The sequence below is a fragment of the Bactrocera tryoni genome, chromosome 3, assembly GCF_016617805.1.
Source record: "Bactrocera tryoni isolate S06 chromosome 3, CSIRO_BtryS06_freeze2, whole genome shotgun sequence".
Classification (NCBI taxonomy): Eukaryota; Metazoa; Arthropoda; class Insecta; order Diptera; family Tephritidae; genus Bactrocera; species Bactrocera tryoni.
This window is the reverse complement of record NC_052501.1, coordinates 77,288,097-77,307,440: the sequence shown is the minus strand read 5'-3', so window position 1 is coordinate 77,307,440 and position 19,344 is coordinate 77,288,097. Positions and strand designations below refer to the sequence as shown.

The 19,344-nt window shown below is 37.5% G+C and overlaps 5 protein-coding genes across 6 annotated transcripts; 2 read left to right on the top strand and 3 right to left on the bottom strand.

Moving 5' to 3' along the window:
- Positions 1–111: 111 nt before the first annotated feature.
- LOC120772220 (nitric oxide-associated protein 1) lies at positions 112–2,322 on the top strand. Its single transcript, XM_040100700.1, has 2 exons — positions 112–754; positions 827–2,322. The coding sequence occupies exons 1-2, from the start codon at positions 241–243 to the stop codon at positions 2,299–2,301; spliced, it is 1,989 nt and encodes a 662-aa protein (XP_039956634.1). The 5' UTR covers positions 112–240; the 3' UTR covers positions 2,302–2,322.
- A 1,277-nt stretch (positions 2,323–3,599) lies between these two features.
- Positions 3,600–6,870, top strand: LOC120770512 (CTTNBP2 N-terminal-like protein). Of its 2 annotated transcripts, XM_040098047.1 has the most exons (5): positions 3,600–3,761; positions 3,843–4,671; positions 4,751–4,937; positions 4,993–5,135; positions 5,583–6,280. In XM_040098047.1, the coding sequence occupies exons 2-5, from the start codon at positions 3,858–3,860 to the stop codon at positions 6,278–6,280; spliced, it is 1,842 nt and encodes a 613-aa protein (XP_039953981.1). In that variant the 5' UTR covers positions 3,600–3,761; positions 3,843–3,857. The 2 variants fall into 2 exon arrangements, with proteins under 2 accessions (XP_039953981.1, XP_039953982.1); XM_040098048.1 differs by lacking the exon at positions 3,600–3,761 and having other exon boundaries at positions 3,858–4,671; positions 5,583–6,870.
- Positions 6,871–7,770: 900 nt separating this feature from the next.
- On the bottom strand, positions 7,771–10,787 carry LOC120770511 (nuclear pore complex protein Nup75). Its single transcript, XM_040098046.1, has 10 exons — positions 10,761–10,787; positions 9,980–10,693; positions 9,796–9,918; positions 9,395–9,744; positions 9,208–9,320; positions 9,045–9,149; positions 8,857–8,984; positions 8,604–8,794; positions 8,383–8,539; positions 7,771–7,982 (listed from the first exon to the last, which is right to left on the bottom strand). The coding sequence occupies exons 1-10, from the start codon at positions 10,785–10,787 to the stop codon at positions 7,857–7,859; spliced, it is 2,034 nt and encodes a 677-aa protein (XP_039953980.1). The 3' UTR covers positions 7,771–7,856.
- A 430-nt stretch (positions 10,788–11,217) lies between these two features.
- Positions 11,218–13,354, bottom strand: LOC120772372. Its single transcript, XM_040100958.1, has one exon. The coding sequence runs from the start codon at positions 13,289–13,291 to the stop codon at positions 11,297–11,299; it is 1,995 nt and encodes a 664-aa protein (XP_039956892.1). The 5' UTR covers positions 13,292–13,354; the 3' UTR covers positions 11,218–11,296.
- Positions 13,355–14,566: 1,212 nt separating this feature from the next.
- Positions 14,567–17,972, bottom strand: LOC120771721 (hepatic leukemia factor). Its single transcript, XM_040099876.1, has 3 exons — positions 17,768–17,972; positions 14,728–15,518; positions 14,567–14,654 (listed from the first exon to the last, which is right to left on the bottom strand). The coding sequence occupies exons 1-2, from the start codon at positions 17,877–17,879 to the stop codon at positions 14,758–14,760; spliced, it is 873 nt and encodes a 290-aa protein (XP_039955810.1). The 5' UTR covers positions 17,880–17,972; the 3' UTR covers positions 14,567–14,654; positions 14,728–14,757.
- Positions 17,973–19,344: the final 1,372 nt, after the last annotated feature.

Sequence of the window (19,344 nt, the reverse complement as noted above, 5' to 3'; positions counted from 1 at the left end):
CTAAGTTTCGAAAATTTCGTATTGGTTACACTGCACAATAAAATAAAACAAACAAGCCCCATCAGTCAGTAACTGTTCCCATATCTTATTTGTTCCTTATAGCAAGAACAAACACTTATCAGCTGTTTTGTGTTATGAATTTACTATTCCAATTTTCTTATTTGCACGTGAATTCATAGTTTTGTTTTTGTTTAAAATTAGATATTAACCGCATTATGTTAATTAAAACTGTATTTTAAAATGCTTTCGTTACGAAGATCAATTAAATATACTATACAAAGTTATATTAAGTACAATTTACGCTTTTGTAGCAGCACTTTGTTTCAACAGATTGGCAATGAAACCGAAAATGACCATAAGTTATCCTTACGCCAAGCTGAATGGAATCTTGCACAACGTAGGTATGCCGAGCATCCTCTAATTTTATATAGTAACAAATTAGAAGAGCAAGTAGAATTTATGAGCCCTCAACAACTACGAGCGTATAAACATAAAGAGATTCTGAAGGAAAAGCGTACATTACGACAACTACAAAAACAACCACTTATAGCAGAGCCACAGCGCAGTGTTAATGTGGACGATAATAAAGATAAACATTTTCCAAACAATTGGATGGAAGATTATGAATTCTATGAGGGCAACGATGACGGGAAACATCCCCCATACGGTACAGCCGATAATAGTATAAGTCCGTCATCCGTGGCTTGCAGTGGTTGTGGAGCGCATTTGCACTGTACTCGGACTAATTTGCCAGGTTAGTTCAATTAAGTTGCTGAATTTTTAACTATATGAATGTTATGTAACAAAAATCATGTACTTTATCTAGGATACATTCCTTCAGAGATATTCAAAGGTCGCACAAATAAAGAACTTCAAACCATAACATGTCAGCGCTGTCATTTTCTAAAAAATTATGATATTGCCTTAGATATTGAAATAAGCCCCGAGTCATATGTCGAAACCATATCTCGCATAAAAGATGAATATGCATTAGCAATAGTAATTGTAGATCTATTAGATTTCCCATGCTCTATATGGCCAAGTATAGGTGACGTTCTTGGCCATAAGCGTCCAGTGTTTGTAGTTGGTAATAAAGTAGATTTACTACCGCGAGATCATAACAATTACTTGGCTCATGTTAGAAGCTGTTTAAAAGATCAAATGCTACAGTGTGGGTTCGACTCGCTCAATATTAAACATATTAGCTTAATTTCTGCTAAAACAGGCTACGGAATAGAAGAACTTATAACTCAACTTCACAAAATATGGGCATACAAAGGAAACGTATATTTAGTTGGTTGTACGAATGTTGGAAAAAGTACCCTCTTCAATATTCTTTTAAATTCTGATTACTGCCGTCCAGAGGCTACGGATTTGGTTCGCAAAGCGACGACCTGCCCTTGGCCAGGTACAACTCTTCAAATGCTGAAGTTTCCTATACACAGACCTTCAGATATACGAATATATCAACGTTTTCAACGGCTAACTTCCGAACGTTCACAGAAGTACGCTGAGAACGCAAATCGCCGACAGAAAGCCCAGAAGACTGGCGATATTAACGCAGCTCGCCTTGTTGGTAAAATTGGTAGGACTTTTGTTAAGAATGAAGAAACTGTTGATGCATTCGCTGTCTCTACCGGAACACAGCCAATAGTTACGTTGAATGAAAGAGATCCACGATATCGTGAAGCTAAGTGGTGTTACGACACACCAGGAGTAATGCACCCAGAGCAATTCACAGAATTGCTTACAACACAAGAATTGCAGCAACTGACATCTCCTAATATGATTTTACCCAGAGCTATACGCCTCAAACCGGGTATGAGTCTCTTCCTGGCAGGTTTAGCTCGTTTGGATTTCGTAGAATGTAAATACGTTGACATTGACTGGGTAAAAGTATTTGTATTCAGTTCTTTACGCCTACCTTTGATTATTGCTCACACGGAGAACGCTGAAAAAATGTACAAAGAATACCTTGGCACGGAAGTACTCGGCCTACCAAACGGTGATGAGGCACGTCTAGCTCGTTGGCCAGGATTAAAAAGTTCTAACGAAGTTATCCAACTTGTGGGCAAGTATGAGGACGCAATCAGCTCTGAAATAGTTTTATCGTCAGCTGGTTGGGTGGGACTGAGAGTCCCTTATGCCAGTGATTGCACATTCAAAGCATGGACGCCACATGGGCGTGGAATTTTTGTACGTTCCCCACCATTGGTACCATACGCTGAACGCTTGGTGGGGAAGCGTATACGAAACTCTTTAGCATACAATTTAGGAAAGCCATTTACTTTTAAAAAATAAATTAATATTTTTAAAAACAAATATTTACTTCTCTTTGATTATAATAATTTCTTAAAAAAACCAAACCGGTCACTGCCAAAGTATAGAGTCGGAACAAAATCCTAACGTCGCTAGCTGGCAGACAAAAAAAAAACGTTGTTGGCAACATACAAGGCAAGCGGACGGCAGGTTCTTAACTACGCCGCATCAATATGGACACCTTGATGCAGTGCAACGCAGACGAGGAAGCTTCTGACATGCCAGAACACTACACTACGGATTATAAGGGGTGCCTCTTGATGTCTCAAATCGGACAGTGAGGTCCATATGCTTTCGGTTATGGAGCATATTGAACTCCTCTCCCTTGGTGAGTTGAGTTGGTTTCCGACCACCTGTGCCTGGTTGCTCCGCAGACTATTAGAGCTAGGAGGCTCCTGTTGCCCGCTTTTCCGTTTTTCGGCTTGAATGGTCGAAGGCGTTGCCTTTTCGCTACCTCGGAGTGAGTTGGCTCAACGCAGTGCTCTGTCGAGTCTATGCTGGTAGAGGGGAGGTCCGCCACGCCAGAGCCCCATGACGCAGTAAGGCGACCGTAACGTCCCAATGCGGCACGGTGATGGGAAAGCTCATTAGAATACAGCCGAATTTACCTTCTGGACGCAAATCTTCCAATGTGCATGGGCGTCGCAGAACACCCTGGATTTGGAGGTGGCAGCTCTTGGTTGCCTTATGTCTTACGGTTAAGCCGCAACTGTCCCTGCACCACGATAAAGTGCCTGCCATTCGCAGAGGTTCGTTCGGAATACTGTAGCAGATTAAACTCCTACTTATCCAGAATCGAGCCGATATACCAAATATATGACCAGCATGCAACGAGTCCCCGCATGACTCTAACCATCTCTTTGTATGCCCAGCTAATCCTACACATGTGACCCCAATCTACATATGGTCCGACTACGTTGAAACAGCATATCCGGGAACGTTCCGGTTAAAGAGACTTAAAAATGAATAAATGCCTCTGGGGAGCCAAGAAGTTAGATATTATAAATTCTTACATACATAAAGGCGAATTTTTTATTTAGAATAAATGAAAAAAATTAAATTGATTTTTCAAATACATTGTAATAATATAATTTATCTAAATAGAAACTATTATTTAACTGTGTTTCTACTTATATAATTTTTTCTTTAAATCTGAAAAAAATGGGAAGAGTGTATTTATACTTTTTAAGAATATTAAAAAACGTATTTGCAACCCTGGTTTTCTTTTTTGCTTCAGCAACAGATTTGACATTTTAAAACTTCATTGGGTACATAAGGAGATAAAAATGACAACAAAGAAAATTGGAAGAATTGGAAAATTTTAAGAGAAATTTAAAGATTCGAAGTGTTTTTAACTAATAGTGCATAATTAAATTGAACTGTGTTAGTTTATTATGGAACATTAGTTTCTTTTCGAGAGGCTATCTTAAATACTGAAAAAAGTATGTAAAAATCTGTTCTAGTTGATTAGCTTGTTTAGTACATAATCGAATTACTAATAAAACTTGTACTTTTATGTGAAGTCATAACGCGACGAAATGGAACAAAATTCTGTGGATCCATTTGCCTCAGAAAACAGCGGAACTGCCCGCTTTGTGGATAAGTTAGTTGATAATGGTTTAGCGGGTAGCGGTGGTGCGTGCAGCAGTAATAGTGCAACTATAAACGCCACGCATGAATTTCAAACTATGAAACCGGGATTGGGTCAAAAGCCTGGCCAAACTTTAGGAAGAACCGAAATACCGCATAGTGAACTTGTAAAGATGCTATATTTTTTGGAGGGTGAACTTCAAGCTCGCGACGTTGTAATTGCTGCATTAAGAAATGAACGAGTCAAACAATATATAACGCAACTGCGTTCAAAACGTGTGCAACCAAATGATCCATATGCGGCAATTTTCCGTGATAAAATAGCACTAGCCGGCAATATGATATCGCGAGAATCATCCACACAAGCGGCTCAAGCAGAAATGGAAGTGCGACAAATAATTGAACAACAAATGGAGCAACAATATCAAATGGTTAGTAAACAACGTGCCACGCATTTGCGTATGGTAAACATACTTACGGAGTCTTTGGAAAACAATCAGCGCATGTTGCAGGAATTAGAGGAAGAAAAGCGAAAGCATGAACATGACACTGCTCAGGGTGATGACATTACCTATGGCTTAGAACTAGAGAGAACTAAGTTACGACAAGAGTTGGAAGAGGAACGAGCGCAATTGAAAAAAATGGAAAAAGAGATGAAAAAGCTGCAAGAAACTTTGGATTACGAACGTAATCGTCAAAAGCAAATAGTTCTCTTGCTTATAGCTGAACGTAAAAAGATTCTTATGAAGTACATTGAAGAGGGTTAGTAGTTGTTTGGTTACCAATTTTTAGGCTAAAGCCGCCTTATTTAAATATTATTTTATATACTTTAACATCTTAGGTAAACGATCAGAGGACTTGGCGCAAATACTAGCAGAGGAGAAGCAACGTTCCGATACTATTGCGGAAGGTCTCGAAGAAGAGAGTAAAAAGTCATTACGTATGGAAGAGGAAATTGAGAAGCAATCTGCTGCGTTCGAAAATGAACGCAAAACATTCAAAATGACCGCTGCCAAGGAAGAGACACGGTACTTATTTTGGTCAAGTTAATTCAAATTGTATAATAATTCTTTGCATTTGCAGAGTTAAAGAGCTCGAACAAGAGGTAGCGTTGCTGCGTGCTGAGAATGAAGCTTTAAAGAAACAGCAGCAGATATTGCAACAAAGTGTGGCGGCTGGTGTGAGCGGAACACTTGTTGGCGGTGCCAAAGCTAGAACTCTTAGTGGTGAGCGTGCAACATAAGCATACATATTATAGCATATTTACATAAATTTTAATTGAAGAATTATTTTTATTTCAAGCGGAAAAATTTTGCTAAACTCTTCTAACATTATTTATTAAAGTCAAACCAAGTTACCCTCTTCTAACCCAATTTATAAAGGTGACTTTATTTATTAGCATTTTATCACTTAAAAAAATCGCGGCATTATTTTCATTAACAATGTATAAGGTAATCTCTGACTTACAACTTTTATGTTCACTATATCGTCTTACTTAAACTACATATACCTTATAATGTTGATTGTTTATTAAATGTCAGTAAATTTTGTGTCACATGCTTTATTAGCGGCATTTTTCATTTGCATCGTTTTTATGCTACTTTTCCTTTTACATACGTAATAAATTAATTTATAAATTTGTGTAAGAAAACTAAAAAATTTCTATTTTACAGATGATGCATGTGCCACACCAATGGTAAATATTGCGAAAATCGTGCAACCAACAGCGACTGTAACGAGTGTACCCGTTTCTGGTCCAACAACCGGCATTGCACGTGCGCCCGGTCAGACATTGCGCAGCGGCGTAGGCAACGCACTGCCCGCTATAGCAGTAGCACAATCAGTTGCAACTGCCATACCGCTACAAACAGTTGCATTAACCAATGCAGGCAATATAATCGGTGATAGCACAACAACTGTAGCTGCTGCAATATCAGCAGCAATTACCTCAACAGCAAATAATTTAACAACCGGTAGTGTCGTTGGTGCTGTTGGTTCGATTGTAGCGGGTGCACCACCATCACCATCGCCTGTGAAAATGCAGCCGACAGCAACTATACAGCGTGCACCCGGCGGTAAATATGCAGCTTTGGCTGCAGCTGCTGCCGCATCGCACTCGCTGGATCAGACGGCGACGGCGCCACATCCAGTGCCAATTGCTGTACCACCCGTTACAGTACCACCAGCTGGCGCACGTGGTGCACCACCACCTATACCCCCCAATAAACCCATTGTACCGCCAAAGCGTGAACCATCGTTGTCGCGTTTAAGTTCAATTGCTGTGGCTAGTGCTGTCTCCGGCACGGTTGGCGTAAATTCAGCTAATTCGGTTGGCATTTCAAACGCTACATCCAATGCAAAATTAAATTAAATACGCTATAACCGCCAACACTGTACGAGTATACTGTTTCCAAATAAGCAACTTAATAGGAACGTGAAAAATCTAAGATTCACATATAAAATCGATATTCAGTTACACAAAACACAAATACAACAATTATGCATGTGCATATATGCGTAAGTTGACATAAATATTCACTTTCTCGGTTCGTTGAAAATTAGACTAAAAAATTAATAATAAATAATTCACATTTACCTCGGTTCTTATAAGAGCATAACCAGTACGCATTACCATATTGTTGGTATAAATGTTCTCAATTTTACTATTATGCAAGCTTAGCTGCTTACTCCGCAGCTTGTGAAATTCATGTAATATTATACATATTTTATTTTAAGTTTCTTATACAAGACGGGTAATCGTAACATATAAAGCTGGTTTTGCATTTGTTTTCTATTACTGATCGGACAGTAGTGTGCCTCACCAAATATTGTGAAACTCGTGCAAGCAACAGTAGTGTTCCTAGCTGGCGTGTTGACTAAGCTCCGGGAATTTTTTTTTGTTAAATTTATTTGACTCAAATATTAGAAAACTCTTATTAACAAGTAATTTTCGATATATTTTTTTCAAAAGTTTTGTATTTTTTATACCTACGATCTTGCTTTTATATAAAATATTTACATTTAACAAAACAAACAAATATCTACCCTGTAGTCACTATTATACTCTAACAAAAGAAAATCGAAACGTAATCATGGCCATATATACATAGTTGTATAATTAATAACCGCTAAAATATATATGCGTTAAAAACTGCAAAATTCTAGTATTATATATAAACATACATATAAATATTAATTTCGAAAGAGAAAACAATTAAAAACGAAAACTTAACTGAAAGTAGTAAACGCTCTACGGGGCGAGTGAAAAACGAAATAAAAGGCAGCAAAAAAAATTGTTAATGAGGCAATGCATCAATGCGCTAAAGTATTACACACGTTCATACACGTAATTACAAAGCAACTAAGGATTATATGGTTACTCAAACCAACAAAAATGAATTACGGTATTGTGTATTACACACACCGCATCTATTGTGTGAAAATTTAAATATATGTTAAGCTTAATAGGTGGAACGTTATATGCCCTTTTGTTGTAATTTCTTATAGTTTGAATATACAAAAAAGAAAGAAAGTTATGTGGTATGATTTTTAAATGATAAGTAGTTCTACTCCTTTACTTTAAGTTTATTTGTTTAATGGTAGTATACTCGCCCGTTGTATATTTAGTTCTGTATTAAGTAATTACGAAATAAACGTTTGGAAAGTTTCCAACGAATTGTCAGCCTATTTTGACACACATGATTCAATAGGATCGTAATATTGAACCACTTGAATTTATCCTACCTACATTTTTTATGTATTTATAATTATTAAGAGATATTTACTGTAAACAATACTAATAGTAACGACGACAGAGCCAATGTAGAAGCCGACTAAGGAACCACAATCAGAAACAACTTATTATTTTTTATGTCTAAAAGCGGCGTGTAAACAATTTGTATTTAAGGTTTAAATTTTAAACAATAAATATGAATGATAAATAGTATTCAACCCATAACAGTGTTTTCAATTATAATAGCGCGTGATAAATTGCGTGCGCAGGCCAAACGTAGTAAATTGATGATTTCCTCAATATTTTCGATGCGATAGTCTTTTAGAATGTTGATTGGTTCCTATAAAGAAAAAAATATTATAAAATAAATTAATTATAAAGAAGATCGAATAATAATAATTATAAAAAAATTATAGTTATAAAAAATTATAATATAAAAAAAAAATATTATAAAAAAATAATTATAAAAAAATAATTATTATAAAAAAAAATAATAAAAAATAATAAAAAAATATATAATTAAAAAAATGATTATAAAAAAAAATAAAAACAAATAATAATAATAAGAAAAAATAAAAATTAACAAATAATTAGAAAATAAAAATAAATAATTAAAAATAATATAATTAGAAAAAACAAATAATTATAAAAATCTAATATTAAGAAAAAAAAAATTAATTAAAAAAATAACAAAAAAACTTAAATATAAAGTCCATAATCTTGAAATGTAAACAACATACATCCGGATACTTTTCCAGACGCTTTTTCTTCTTATCTATCAAGGGCACCAGTTCGGTTTCCAAGTGCTGTAGTATGGCGCAAGTTTCTTTGGAGAGTATTTTTGGATCCTTCGATTCGAGCAGTGGTATGGAATCAATGAGTAGTGAAGGCCAAAAACTGAAAATAATGCAAAGCGTAATATGTTAATAAATCTAACAAGCTAATAGCTAATTTTCCTTACTATTCCGGTGTAATCTTCGACTCTAAGAGATTGACCAGCAATTCGGCAGCAGGCAAAAAATCTCGCTTGCGATAAAATTGATAGAAATCAAAATATTTCACTAGAAATACTAAACGTGGCGATATGAACATTTTTGCACCAATATTTGCAATTACATCTGGGCAGAGCATATCACCGGTTTTGGAATAGTGCTGTAAAAAATAATAATTTTACAATACACAATCTTCTAATAAATGAAAAGAAAAACACATACGTTTAATAGAAAATCCGCTATCGTTGTGACATAGAGCGTGTCTTTCGAGCGTATAGCCCACTCTAAAGCGTTTCCATAACGCTGTTCATCGAGTGATTTCTTTGACTGTATTTTACAAATGTCTTGCTCTAGAAAAACAATAACAAATTTATACAAGATAAAATATACATAAGTATATGGCTTTTTACCAGCTTCGAAAAATCCTTCCTTTTGTGCGATGCCGATAATTTTCAATGCCTGTTTCTCCGTGCGGAAGGGTATTTTCGTGAGCAGTAACGCTAATGCGGCTTGACCTTCAAACGAGAAAAATAAAAATAAAATGCAATTGTATAAATACGCTGTGCAACTTACCCTCTTGGCCACAGTGGTCCAGATAGTCCATGCCTAATTGCCACAAAGAGTTGCGTGTCATTAATGAGCTTCCAAAATCATAAAGCAAAGAGTCACGCAATTTTATGCATTCACTAAATATTAAGTATATTAATAATTATTTGGATAATATTTCGTTTCATAATTTTATTTTCCATGTAATGCTTACTTGACTTGATTCTCGCCCACTACTTGCAACTGTCCAGCATTGTAGAGCAAGTCCGTGAGATGTGTGACGAACCACTGATTATCTGCCATCAGCTGTATTGCATGAATAACTTGATGCATATCGTTTTCCATGAGACTAAGTATAACACGATCTAACTGTTTCATTTGCAACTCATTACTGTTGTGTCCTTTGAGGCGCGCCCAACGCGATAGCCATGTGTTGGCTGCATTGCCCAATTCGAAATGCTTGCATGCATTATTTGTGTAGAACAGATAACCGGGAAAGAATTCATACCAATATTCGGTCTCTTGTATTTGTGTATTCCACATTTGTGTATCACCTGTTACTAACTGTAAACAAATTTTTATTTTTTTATTCGTATATTTATTGATTTTACGCACCTGAATTAGTTCTTCTAGGTTTGGTTCAATGGCGAGAATATTTGCAGAAATTTTTCGTTCGGTATCAGTGAGCCAATACTGCCACTGCGAACGAAATTTTTGTATTGAAGTAGCACCATGCATCTAAAAAAAATAATAAATAGCTATTATAATCATATGAAAATATTTCCGAAATGCTACTTACACTATAAGTGGGCATGGTTTTCAATATTTGATCTGTTAGTTTGAAGTGAGGCGTTTCAGCTTGTGGGTGTAGATGTAGCAAAGCACGTGCCACATCTACTTGCCCCTGCATTATTAGGCCTTTGAGCGCTGGCCAATAATCATCGTTATCACTTGCTTCTCGACCTAATAAAAGAAGATCAGTGGCCATACGTTCCGAAGCAGGAAAATGAAAACGTATCCAATCGAGAAGTTGGGGGACTACCGCATTGGATGGTGTTGGATCCAGAAATAATATTTCACTTAAATGCCACACACATTCAATGGAATAAAATATTGAAATGTATTGTTGATTTTTAGCTTGTGCGTAAGCATCTTCAGCTTCTTCTGCGCTTGCCATAGCATCTTGCAATTTTTCAAGACATGCTCGTATAATACTGCGATAAGTACGCGAAATTTTTATGTATTCTGCTTTCGAGCCGCGTTTTTTAAGCTCTTGTAGTGCTACAAATGTGGAATTCGCTTCGGCCACAAGACTACGTAGGATGGGATCATCAAAGACAAACTCTGGTTGTAACATATGTATCAATACGTCATCTTTGCCGGCAGATTCAGTTGGAGCATCTCTCGTATTACTGGTAATTGGTCGAAAGGCAGATAAAGCAATTTTGCTACCAGAAACAAATTGACCCGTGAGCGTGTTGGCATACCGACTGCACAATGGGTCAACTACAGCCTAATCGCAACACAAGCGGAATTATTAAATTGGTAATATTATTATATTAATGTATGAAAATGCTTACAAATATGGCTGGCTGATCTTCCTGCATTATTCAAGATTATTGTTTATTTCCTTATTTTTCTTGATGCCGGACAAATGTAGACACATTTGGCGCTAGTACTTTTGACAATTGAGGTACAAAAGGGTTGCCATATTATATATAATATGTGAACACTTCAAATTAACTCAAATAAATGAATATAAGCTTTGTATTTGTTTAAATTTTTTCAAGTAGAAATTATATTATAACTACTGTTATTAGTAGTATTAGGAAAGAGTTACTTTTTTATTTTTTTTAAATAAGTAGAAAATACCAAATCCATATAACATTTTCTTGAACACATTTTTCTTTAATCTGACTAAGCTAACACAGTTAATTACAGTACACAAATTTTGAATTACCAATAATTAATGTATATGATTAACTAAATTAATTAAAAAACGGTTTTTTATAGTTTTTTATAAAGGAATTAAGCCAATATGTTTATTACATCTTTTGATTTCTCTAAATATCGTACTCTAATATTTTAATTAGGTGTATTGCATTTACATTTATAACTAAATGGATGAATTCAATTTGATGACTGAAGTAATTTTTGTATCATTAGATACATTTGAATGAAATTGCTTAGCGCAACCCATTGAAATAAGTCTCTTTGGAAATGAAGAGTATGGCGCTCCCATGAATCGAACTATTAAATCATCATCATGACTTACAACCTTGACATCGAATGAATGATTGAGAATTAGGGCATTTAAAGTACGAATACCATTTTCATGCAAATCAACAGAGGCCTCTGGATTGTGCATAATATCTGCTAGTCTACATAGTACTGCTTGAAATGGAAAATGCTCCGTTGACCGTTCACAATACGCTAATTGCTTCAGCATGACATTTTGATAATTGCCATAATCGACATAAAATACTTTGAAGACTTTAGCAGATTCATCAAAATCCATTATTTTAGCGCGATACCATAGTCCATCTTCATATTGGGCCCGAACCAGATCGTACAACAGTGGTGGCTTAGTCAAATGCATACTTTGCGGTATATCATCATCATTCCATATAAGCGGTTCCATAATATTTTCTGGATCATTTATTTGCGCGTGAAAATACTCAATATGCCCCACATGTGTAACAGTAATATTTATCATATGACCGGCTGAATAACGTGTCACTGGCGAATAATCATCAATTATAGTTCTTGTAGGTATATTGTCTTTAGTCCATCCCTCTGGTTGTGATGGACTATGCTCTAGCCGACAATTGGCGCCCTTGAAACAAGCACCAGTTTTCGGATCATAAAAACGGCAAAGACGTTTTTCGTCTTTTGGGTTGTAACCTAGAACCGCTTTCATTGCGTTGGATGTATTGAGTGGTTCTTCAGCCAAAATATCCATCTCCTCTGCGGTCAAACCATTGGGAAGACCCTTCCTCTCGGTAAATATTGGATTATTGGGTAATGCAGACAGAGGTATAGCTTCATCACTGTCATCAATGGTGAATTCCATAGTCGTTTTAAATGGATTTGTGTTGTTTGTTTTATCCACATTTTCTTCGCTGTTGTTTGAAGTTTCTATTGATGCCGGAGAGGGTGTCAATGGTGTTATCATGGATGTTTCTTCATAGACTTTCAAAACCAATGTACCCTCTCTGTCTATTTTAGATTTTAAGATGAATGTTGTGCTCTCATATTCCAATTCTTGTAAACATATTTGCAACTCCTTATGCGGTATATTCTTTTGACCATTGATTCCCGTCAATTTGCATAACATTGCTTGGGCAGGTATACGTTGCATTTCTGTTGGTAAACGGTAGGTCACGTCTGCTTCTGTTATTGTGGCTGTTTCACCAAAGTCTAATAGTAATACTTGTGTTTTATTTTCGTTTGATTTTATGCGTATAGCACGGAGAATTGTATTATCCAGTACAAGACCAAAAACTTCATCTTCCGCTGGAATTCCAGTATGCTGCTTAAGATGGATCATACTCTTCAAATTTGCGATTTGTTGAAAGTCTTTAGATTCCGCATCACATATATAAAAATACAGCGCATCCAAGTCAAGAATATAGGTAACTGAGGCTTTTATTAAACCTCCTACTTTATATATTGAAATGTCCTTTTTGAAATACTCTACAGCGCACGGCTCTTTGTCTATATCCTCATTTTCTTCAGCAGGTAGAATGGATAAATTTTTATAGTCGTAGCTAAGTTGCTCCTCTTCCATGCACATTTTAGATTTAATATGTGCTTCCCGCTCACATGATTCCAATGCCTCAAACAAGGTACGCGTTGACTTTTTATCCAAATCATTTACAAATAAATGAAAATTAAATTTACGAGCGACTTCTAGCATGTTCGAAAGTATTGTGAAGTATTTGTCATAGGCCATCATAGCGATTGCATTCCGTTGTTCAAGCGCTTCTTTGTTTTTTGTAAATTTATCATACACTGCATCTATTTTCAGCAGATATATCGTAATACTCTTCTTCACATGCTCAAGCTCTTCCGCGTGCATTTCGTACAATTGTTGTAAATCCTTCAGCATTTTATTATTGCCTCGTCAAATTTAACCCCCCGTGTTAATAAAGCCAAACACAATTTTTGTAAACAATAGCAAATTGCACGTTTGTTTAGGTTTCGTTGCCACCTTTTCAAAAATATTTTTCTAAGATTTGCTAGTGATGACAATACAACACATAATCATATGTATGTATATAATCGCTTAAGAGTTAAGTTATCATTGATTAATGAAAATTATCATAAAATTAAATTTATAATAGTAAAATATGTGTTTTTGTATTACTTTGTATATTTTTTGGGAAAATGTCTAAGAATTTAACTTTATCAGTTTGCATAGGTCCACATCGACTTCTTTTCTGAAGACCGATCGGTCCATTTTGCACTAAGAAAACTACCATACCGACTGTTAAACTACGTTGCCCACAATTTAATCGCTGGGTCTAGAAGGTCACAGCCTTACCGCTTTCAGGATAATTGCAGAATGCCTTATAATGTCTTCAGAAGAACTTATATGTATGTAATCAGGACCTCAGCAATGTACAATGGGAAAGTAATTGGACTGATTTTCTTCCACCGCGACAGGCCTTCGGAGCGTGTTCCTAGCTAACGAACGCGCTGCTGGTCAGTTTTCCCCGAGCACCTGGAGGGTCAGGACAAACACTTTCGCGCATGTGTTTCTGCGAGCGTTGCAACCCGAAAATGCAGCGTTCGTTAGAGCAGAGGTGAGCGAAACTCGGAAAATCTGCGACAGAGACGTTTGATATGATCAAATAGGCTTACCCAGATGTTGCTTTAGCAAGAAGTGATGTGTTTCGGTGGCACGAGGCCTTTTTGTAGGGTCGGGAAGAGATGGCTGATGAAGACCATGCTGGGAAACCTGCGACTCCGACAAACACCGACAAAGTTCAAAGTTTTGAACTTAGACCGCCGACTAAGTATTCGTTTAATTGCAAAGATGTTAAATTTATCAAAATCTTTGGTTCATGACATTGTGACAGCGCACTTGAACCTGCGCAAGGTGTGCGCGAAGATGGTCCTCACTTTCTTGTGAACAGCTAAAAACCAAGGCTGGTATCCCAACACTTCTGCAGCCGTCCTACAGCCCAGATGTGGCTCCCGCACTTTTTTTGTTTTCTTGCCTGAAAAGCCCGATAAAAGGCAAGCATTGTGAGACGAAAGAGGGGATCCAAGCAGCATGCACCCCTGCACGCCATTCCTGGTGGAGGTATTAGCTGTGAGTGACGTTCTTGAAGCCATAGTGTTACTTATAGTAAAAAGAACAAAGAGCTAACAGTCAAAACTCCCACTTAACCAGTCTAGTCGAGAAACATCGATGACAAGTGATTTTCCTCTTCTAATTTTAAAACCTCCATACGCCTTTGTAAAACCTATTCAAATTAAAAAAAAAACTTTTTCTTTTAACAATAACATTTTAGTTTTATTTTACAATAATGTATTTACATTGCAGAGGACGATGTCTTCTTTAAACGTTTACAACGCTATTAGACCCCTGCCGCCAGCGCCTAAAACAGCGGCTGTTGCAGACGTTGAACTCGAACCAACGAGCCGTCGCATAGTTTGCAATTCATCGCGTAGGGCCATAACCTGCGCACGCAAAATCGAGTTCTCTTGCTCGAGTATGGCGGCTCTGAATGCAATGCGATCTTCGCGTATTTTTCGGGCATCACGTGATTTTTTTGCTGCTTCATTGTTTCGTTTACGTCGTTCATAGTATTTCTCATCTTTTTGCTCGTCCGGTATGGGGCGCTTTTCGCCGCGTGAACGTCGATGCAGGAACGCAGGAAATACACCGACTCTATTCAGCTCCATCAAGGGAAAGTCGGCGATGCTGAGCGTATGATTTGTGGGAGAAATATATTCGAAGGCGGGTAAAGTTGGTTTATTAGCTGTCAAGGCTCCGCCGGCAATTGGTAAGAGACCAATCGTTGGCAATGGTAACGGCAAGCTGGGGTTGCTGCAGAGTGTTTGTGTTGTTGTTGTAGGTATAGTAGATATTTCATGGCCGATTGTGGCTGTTAAAGAAGAACCCTGCATTTTTCCCCTTTGTACGTTGTCGTCGTATTTTCGGCTATCTATGTGGGTCTCAACATCAAGAGAGTCTGTAGAGTCTGCCATCGATAACGGTTCAATAATATCCAATAACGGTGACTTGGGTGGTATGGAGGAAGAAATAGCTTCGTCTACGTTGACATCGCCAATATTCTTCGTCATGTTGTAGTAACTTTGCGCATCTATTAAATGAAAAATGTAAATTTACTCGAAATTTTTTTTTATAGAATAAGTTAAAAGTGTCAGTATTCATAATAGATCCTTTATTTGACTTCAAGATACTTCTGCTTCTTCTTAATTGGCGTAGACACCGCTTACGCGATTATAGCCGAGTTAACAACAACGCGCCAGTCGTTTCTTCTTTTCGCTACGTGGCGCCAATTGGATATTTCAAGCAAAGACAGATCCTTCTCCACTTGGTCCTTCCAACGGAGTGGAGGTCTTCCTCTTCCTCTGCTTCCCCTGGCGGGTATTGCGTCGAATACTTTCAGAGCTGGAGTGCTTTCGTCCATGCGGACAACATGACCTAGCCAGCGTATATCTCATACAGCTCATCGTTCCATCGAATGCGATATTCGCCGTGGCCAATGCGCAAGGGACCATAAATCTTTCGCAGAATTTATCTCTCGAAAACTCGTAACGTCGACTCATCGGTAGCTGTCAACGTGTCAAAGTTATGACTGTTAACAATGACGTGAGAGCCAAGTCGCGAGTGCGACGACTGTTTGTTTGAAGACAGGAGATATGGCTCAAGCAGCTCACAACTTCCGGTCTTTGACCAAGTATCCTCTGGGTAGCCTAAGAACATCCGTTCGAAGGCGAGCTAAAGTGAGAAGGCGAAACATCCCCTACATTGGGTTGTGCGCTGGGTTTGGGACCCGCCACGTAAAATGACGCATGCCTTGAAGTTGTTGCCAATATCATTCCCTGTCTACTCCTTCTTCCTTGCGGAACAGCTCCTTCATGGTAAGAGGACCCAACGCGATGAAGCAGGCTAACTCATCAGCCAGTTCATTCCCGGCTATATCTTTGTGACCGGGCACTCAGATAAGGTGCACTTTGTTACGTTCCGATAGACTGTTCAGCCGCTCTTTACCCTCCTGCACCAGTAGCGATTTGACCTCGTAGGCACACCTGTTTGACTGTCGCTAAGTATGTTTTTACGTTATGATAACCCAATCTCTTCATACAAATTCAAGGTGGTTCTGATAACGGATTTCATTCAAATAAATCACTTGAAGGAATTCAGAGACCATGGAAAAGCTTCAAATTGTGAATTTCATACAAATATTTCGACAACAGTACACTTATTGGTTTACGAGACAGTCATCAATATACTAACTATGTAGTGTCAGATACAAAACAATTTTTAAATTGATTTTCGCGTTCATTTATACTATAATTGTAGGGAGCGTCAGTGGGCTAAGATATACAAATTTGACAGATTTCTCTTTCTCCTATGGTAAAGTTAATGTTGAATCTGGAGTAACGACAGGTACATGAATTTTATTGATTACTTTTTCGCGGACAATTGGATGGACACACTTCCATAAAAAAACAGCTTTTTTACGGCGATGTCGGCTTAATTTCTGGTTAAGCACATCTTTTATCTCGTCGCACTTGCGACTTGGCTCCTACGACACTGTTGACAGTCATAACTTCGAAGTCAAAGATAATTTCATCTATCTTGGGACCAGTGTTAACACCAACAACAATGTCAGGCTCGAAATCCAATGCAGAATAACTCTTACCAACAGGTTTTACTTCGGACTGAGTAGAAATTTTAAAAGTAAAGTCCCCATTTATTGGCCACGGGGAATATCGCATTCGATGGAACGATAAGCTGTACGAGATTTACGAAGACCTTGACATAGTTCAACGAATTAAGAGACAGCACTCTAGCTCTGAAAGTATTCGACGCAGTATCCGTCGAGAGAAGCAGAGGAAGCGGAAGACCTCCACTCCGTTGGTTTTTGAGTAGTTCAAAAAGCGTTCGGAACCCCAATTCGTTGCAAATAAGCGCAGTTCGGTAAATGGATTTCATATTCGAAACTATTATCAACCGATTTTCCAATAAGCACTGGTCTGATTTTAAGAGAAGATAATATCGCAGAAACCACGGGAATTTATTACAAATAATACTACGACGCTTTTCCGTAATATTTTTAAAACATGCACTGTACCCAAGGTTGGATCCAAAGGTGCATTTGAATGTTTAGCAGTTAGTTTTTTATAAAATCGATCATCGGTTGAGTTTTATTAAAGTTTCATTGAAAAAAAATCGATTATTGGATCTCAAAATGCGTCGTGGGTTCTGGTTAAATTTCGAAACAACTCTTGGACTTTCACATATTCTTCTTCGACTGTCACTTATTCTTCTTCGAAAATTAACACAAAAACATCAAATTCAAATATTTTTCCGAATTTTCACCTGTATTTGGTAGCATTAACCGATTACACGTGCGTAGAAGATGAAGCGTTGAAAACGATAAAGGATCAACCGTATTATTGAAGCCGTTATGTTGCAGCGAAGTGTTGCACATGCTCAACGATCAGCTTGTAACTTTTATTTATAAATTTTTTCAGTCACTACTTGCAGTTTTCTTTCGTTTCCGAGTCCTGCTCGTCCTGTTGAAGTTTTGCTACTAAACAAAAACCGTTAGTTGCAATTAACTTGCAATATTTACCAACCCAGCGACGACTGAATAATTATCACAAGGAGCAGCGATATTTTTACTAGCATTCTATTGCTAGCTCACCAGCAGTACATACATACATACGAACAAACAAAGTGTCCTGTGAAGCGATTTTAACCTATATTATATACAAATGTGGATTTATTTGAATGAGCTAGCTATAAATCGCTCTCACTGAGGGGGTGGTGCTCAGCTAAAATTTTGCTTCACATTCACACGTACATATGGTATGTATTTATTCTCCTTGATGGCGTTATGCTTACATACATACATTTCTATGTATTTATACTGGTTTGTGTCAATGTTGCTTGGCTTTCAGAGTTCTGATTCAACCAATCACGCAATGTTGACGGTAATTACTCGTCGAAATGCATGACACTTTTCATGCTGAATAACACTTATTTGGTTGCACGGTTATAAGGACTTTATATATAACTGGTTATACGTCCGTTTATACACCCACGAAACTTCGTTCGTTTCAACGACACATTGGTTTAAAACATTAGACAGGGACATGTACGAAAATTTCTTAATGGGGGTTTGTTTCTTGATTCGGTTACGGTCATTTTAATGTCTACAAAGATGTACTGCGCTCTGGAAGGCCAGTATTCGAAAATAACGGTAAAATAACTCAAATCATGTAAACAGTGTTACGATGCCCCAGGAGCTAAATGTTTTGCACGCGAAACTGTTTGTAATCATTTAAATAGCTTATGTTAATCTGATAGGCCAATAAGTCACGTAGACTAATTTTGGTCCTTTGCGATACCAGATGGCTAGCTCCAAGAGAAGTAGTCATCCGTTTGAAGCGAATTATAACAGACTCTGAGGTCTCACTATCGATACCTCGATCGTGTATCATACCTTTGGCAGCCCATATATGCTCCATTGTTCCTCTGGTGCCCTGCTCTATACATTTTCTGCAGTCTTCTCGATCTGTGAATCACATCCTGCGGGCGTGTGTCGCCACCAGACAGTTACCAGTTAGTATTTCAATCATGTTCCTACAGTATTTTCTATTGAGTGCTAGTAGGATTTTGATTTTCTTTACCATGCTTTTGTCGAGATCGTCGCATATGCATGGGTTTCCGAATGTTGGCTGACACGTCTGGCCAATATGATACTGCTTGGCAATCTACGTAGATGTTGACTCTGGAATTGTCTGCAAGTGCATTAGAAGACAGCTCCGCGGCTTTCGCAAACGCAAAGACCTCAGCTTAGAAATATACTGCAGTGGTCCGGCAACTTAAACGGTTGCCTTATGCCTAACTCTGGACAGTACATTCCCGCACCTACTACATCGTCCATCCTT

Excerpts from the sequence above, each read along its gene's own strand:
- LOC120771721 (XM_040099876.1), bottom strand. The coding sequence starts at position 17,879 with ATGTGCAACACTTCGCTGCAACATAACGGCTTCAATAATACGGTTGAT. Across the intron at positions 15,519-17,767 it reads GTTAATGCTACCAAATACAG|ATGCGCAAAGTTACTACAAC; the intron begins GTGAAAATTCGG and ends TTCATTTAATAG.
- LOC120772220 (XM_040100700.1), top strand. The coding sequence starts at position 241 with ATGCTTTCGTTACGAAGATCAATTAAATATACTATACAAAGTTATATT. Across the intron at positions 755-826 it reads TACTCGGACTAATTTGCCAG|GATACATTCCTTCAGAGATA; the intron begins GTTAGTTCAATT and ends TACTTTATCTAG.
- LOC120772372 (XM_040100958.1), bottom strand. The coding sequence starts at position 13,291 with ATGCTGAAGGATTTACAACAATTGTACGAAATGCACGCGGAAGAGCTT.
- LOC120770511 (XM_040098046.1), bottom strand. The coding sequence starts at position 10,787 with ATGCAGGAAGATCAGCCAGCCATATTT. Across the intron at positions 10,694-10,760 it reads AAGATCAGCCAGCCATATTT|GCTGTAGTTGACCCATTGTG; the intron begins GTAAGCATTTTC and ends TGTTGCGATTAG. Across the intron at positions 8,795-8,856 it reads TAGCGGATTTTCTATTAAAC|CACTATTCCAAAACCGGTGA; the intron begins GTATGTGTTTTT and ends TATTTTTTACAG.
- LOC120770512 (XM_040098048.1), top strand. The coding sequence starts at position 3,858 with ATGGAACAAAATTCTGTGGATCCATTTGCCTCAGAAAACAGCGGAACT. Across the intron at positions 4,672-4,750 it reads TATGAAGTACATTGAAGAGG|GTAAACGATCAGAGGACTTG; the intron begins GTTAGTAGTTGT and ends TTAACATCTTAG. Across the intron at positions 4,938-4,992 it reads GCTGCCAAGGAAGAGACACG|AGTTAAAGAGCTCGAACAAG; the intron begins GTACTTATTTTG and ends TTGCATTTGCAG.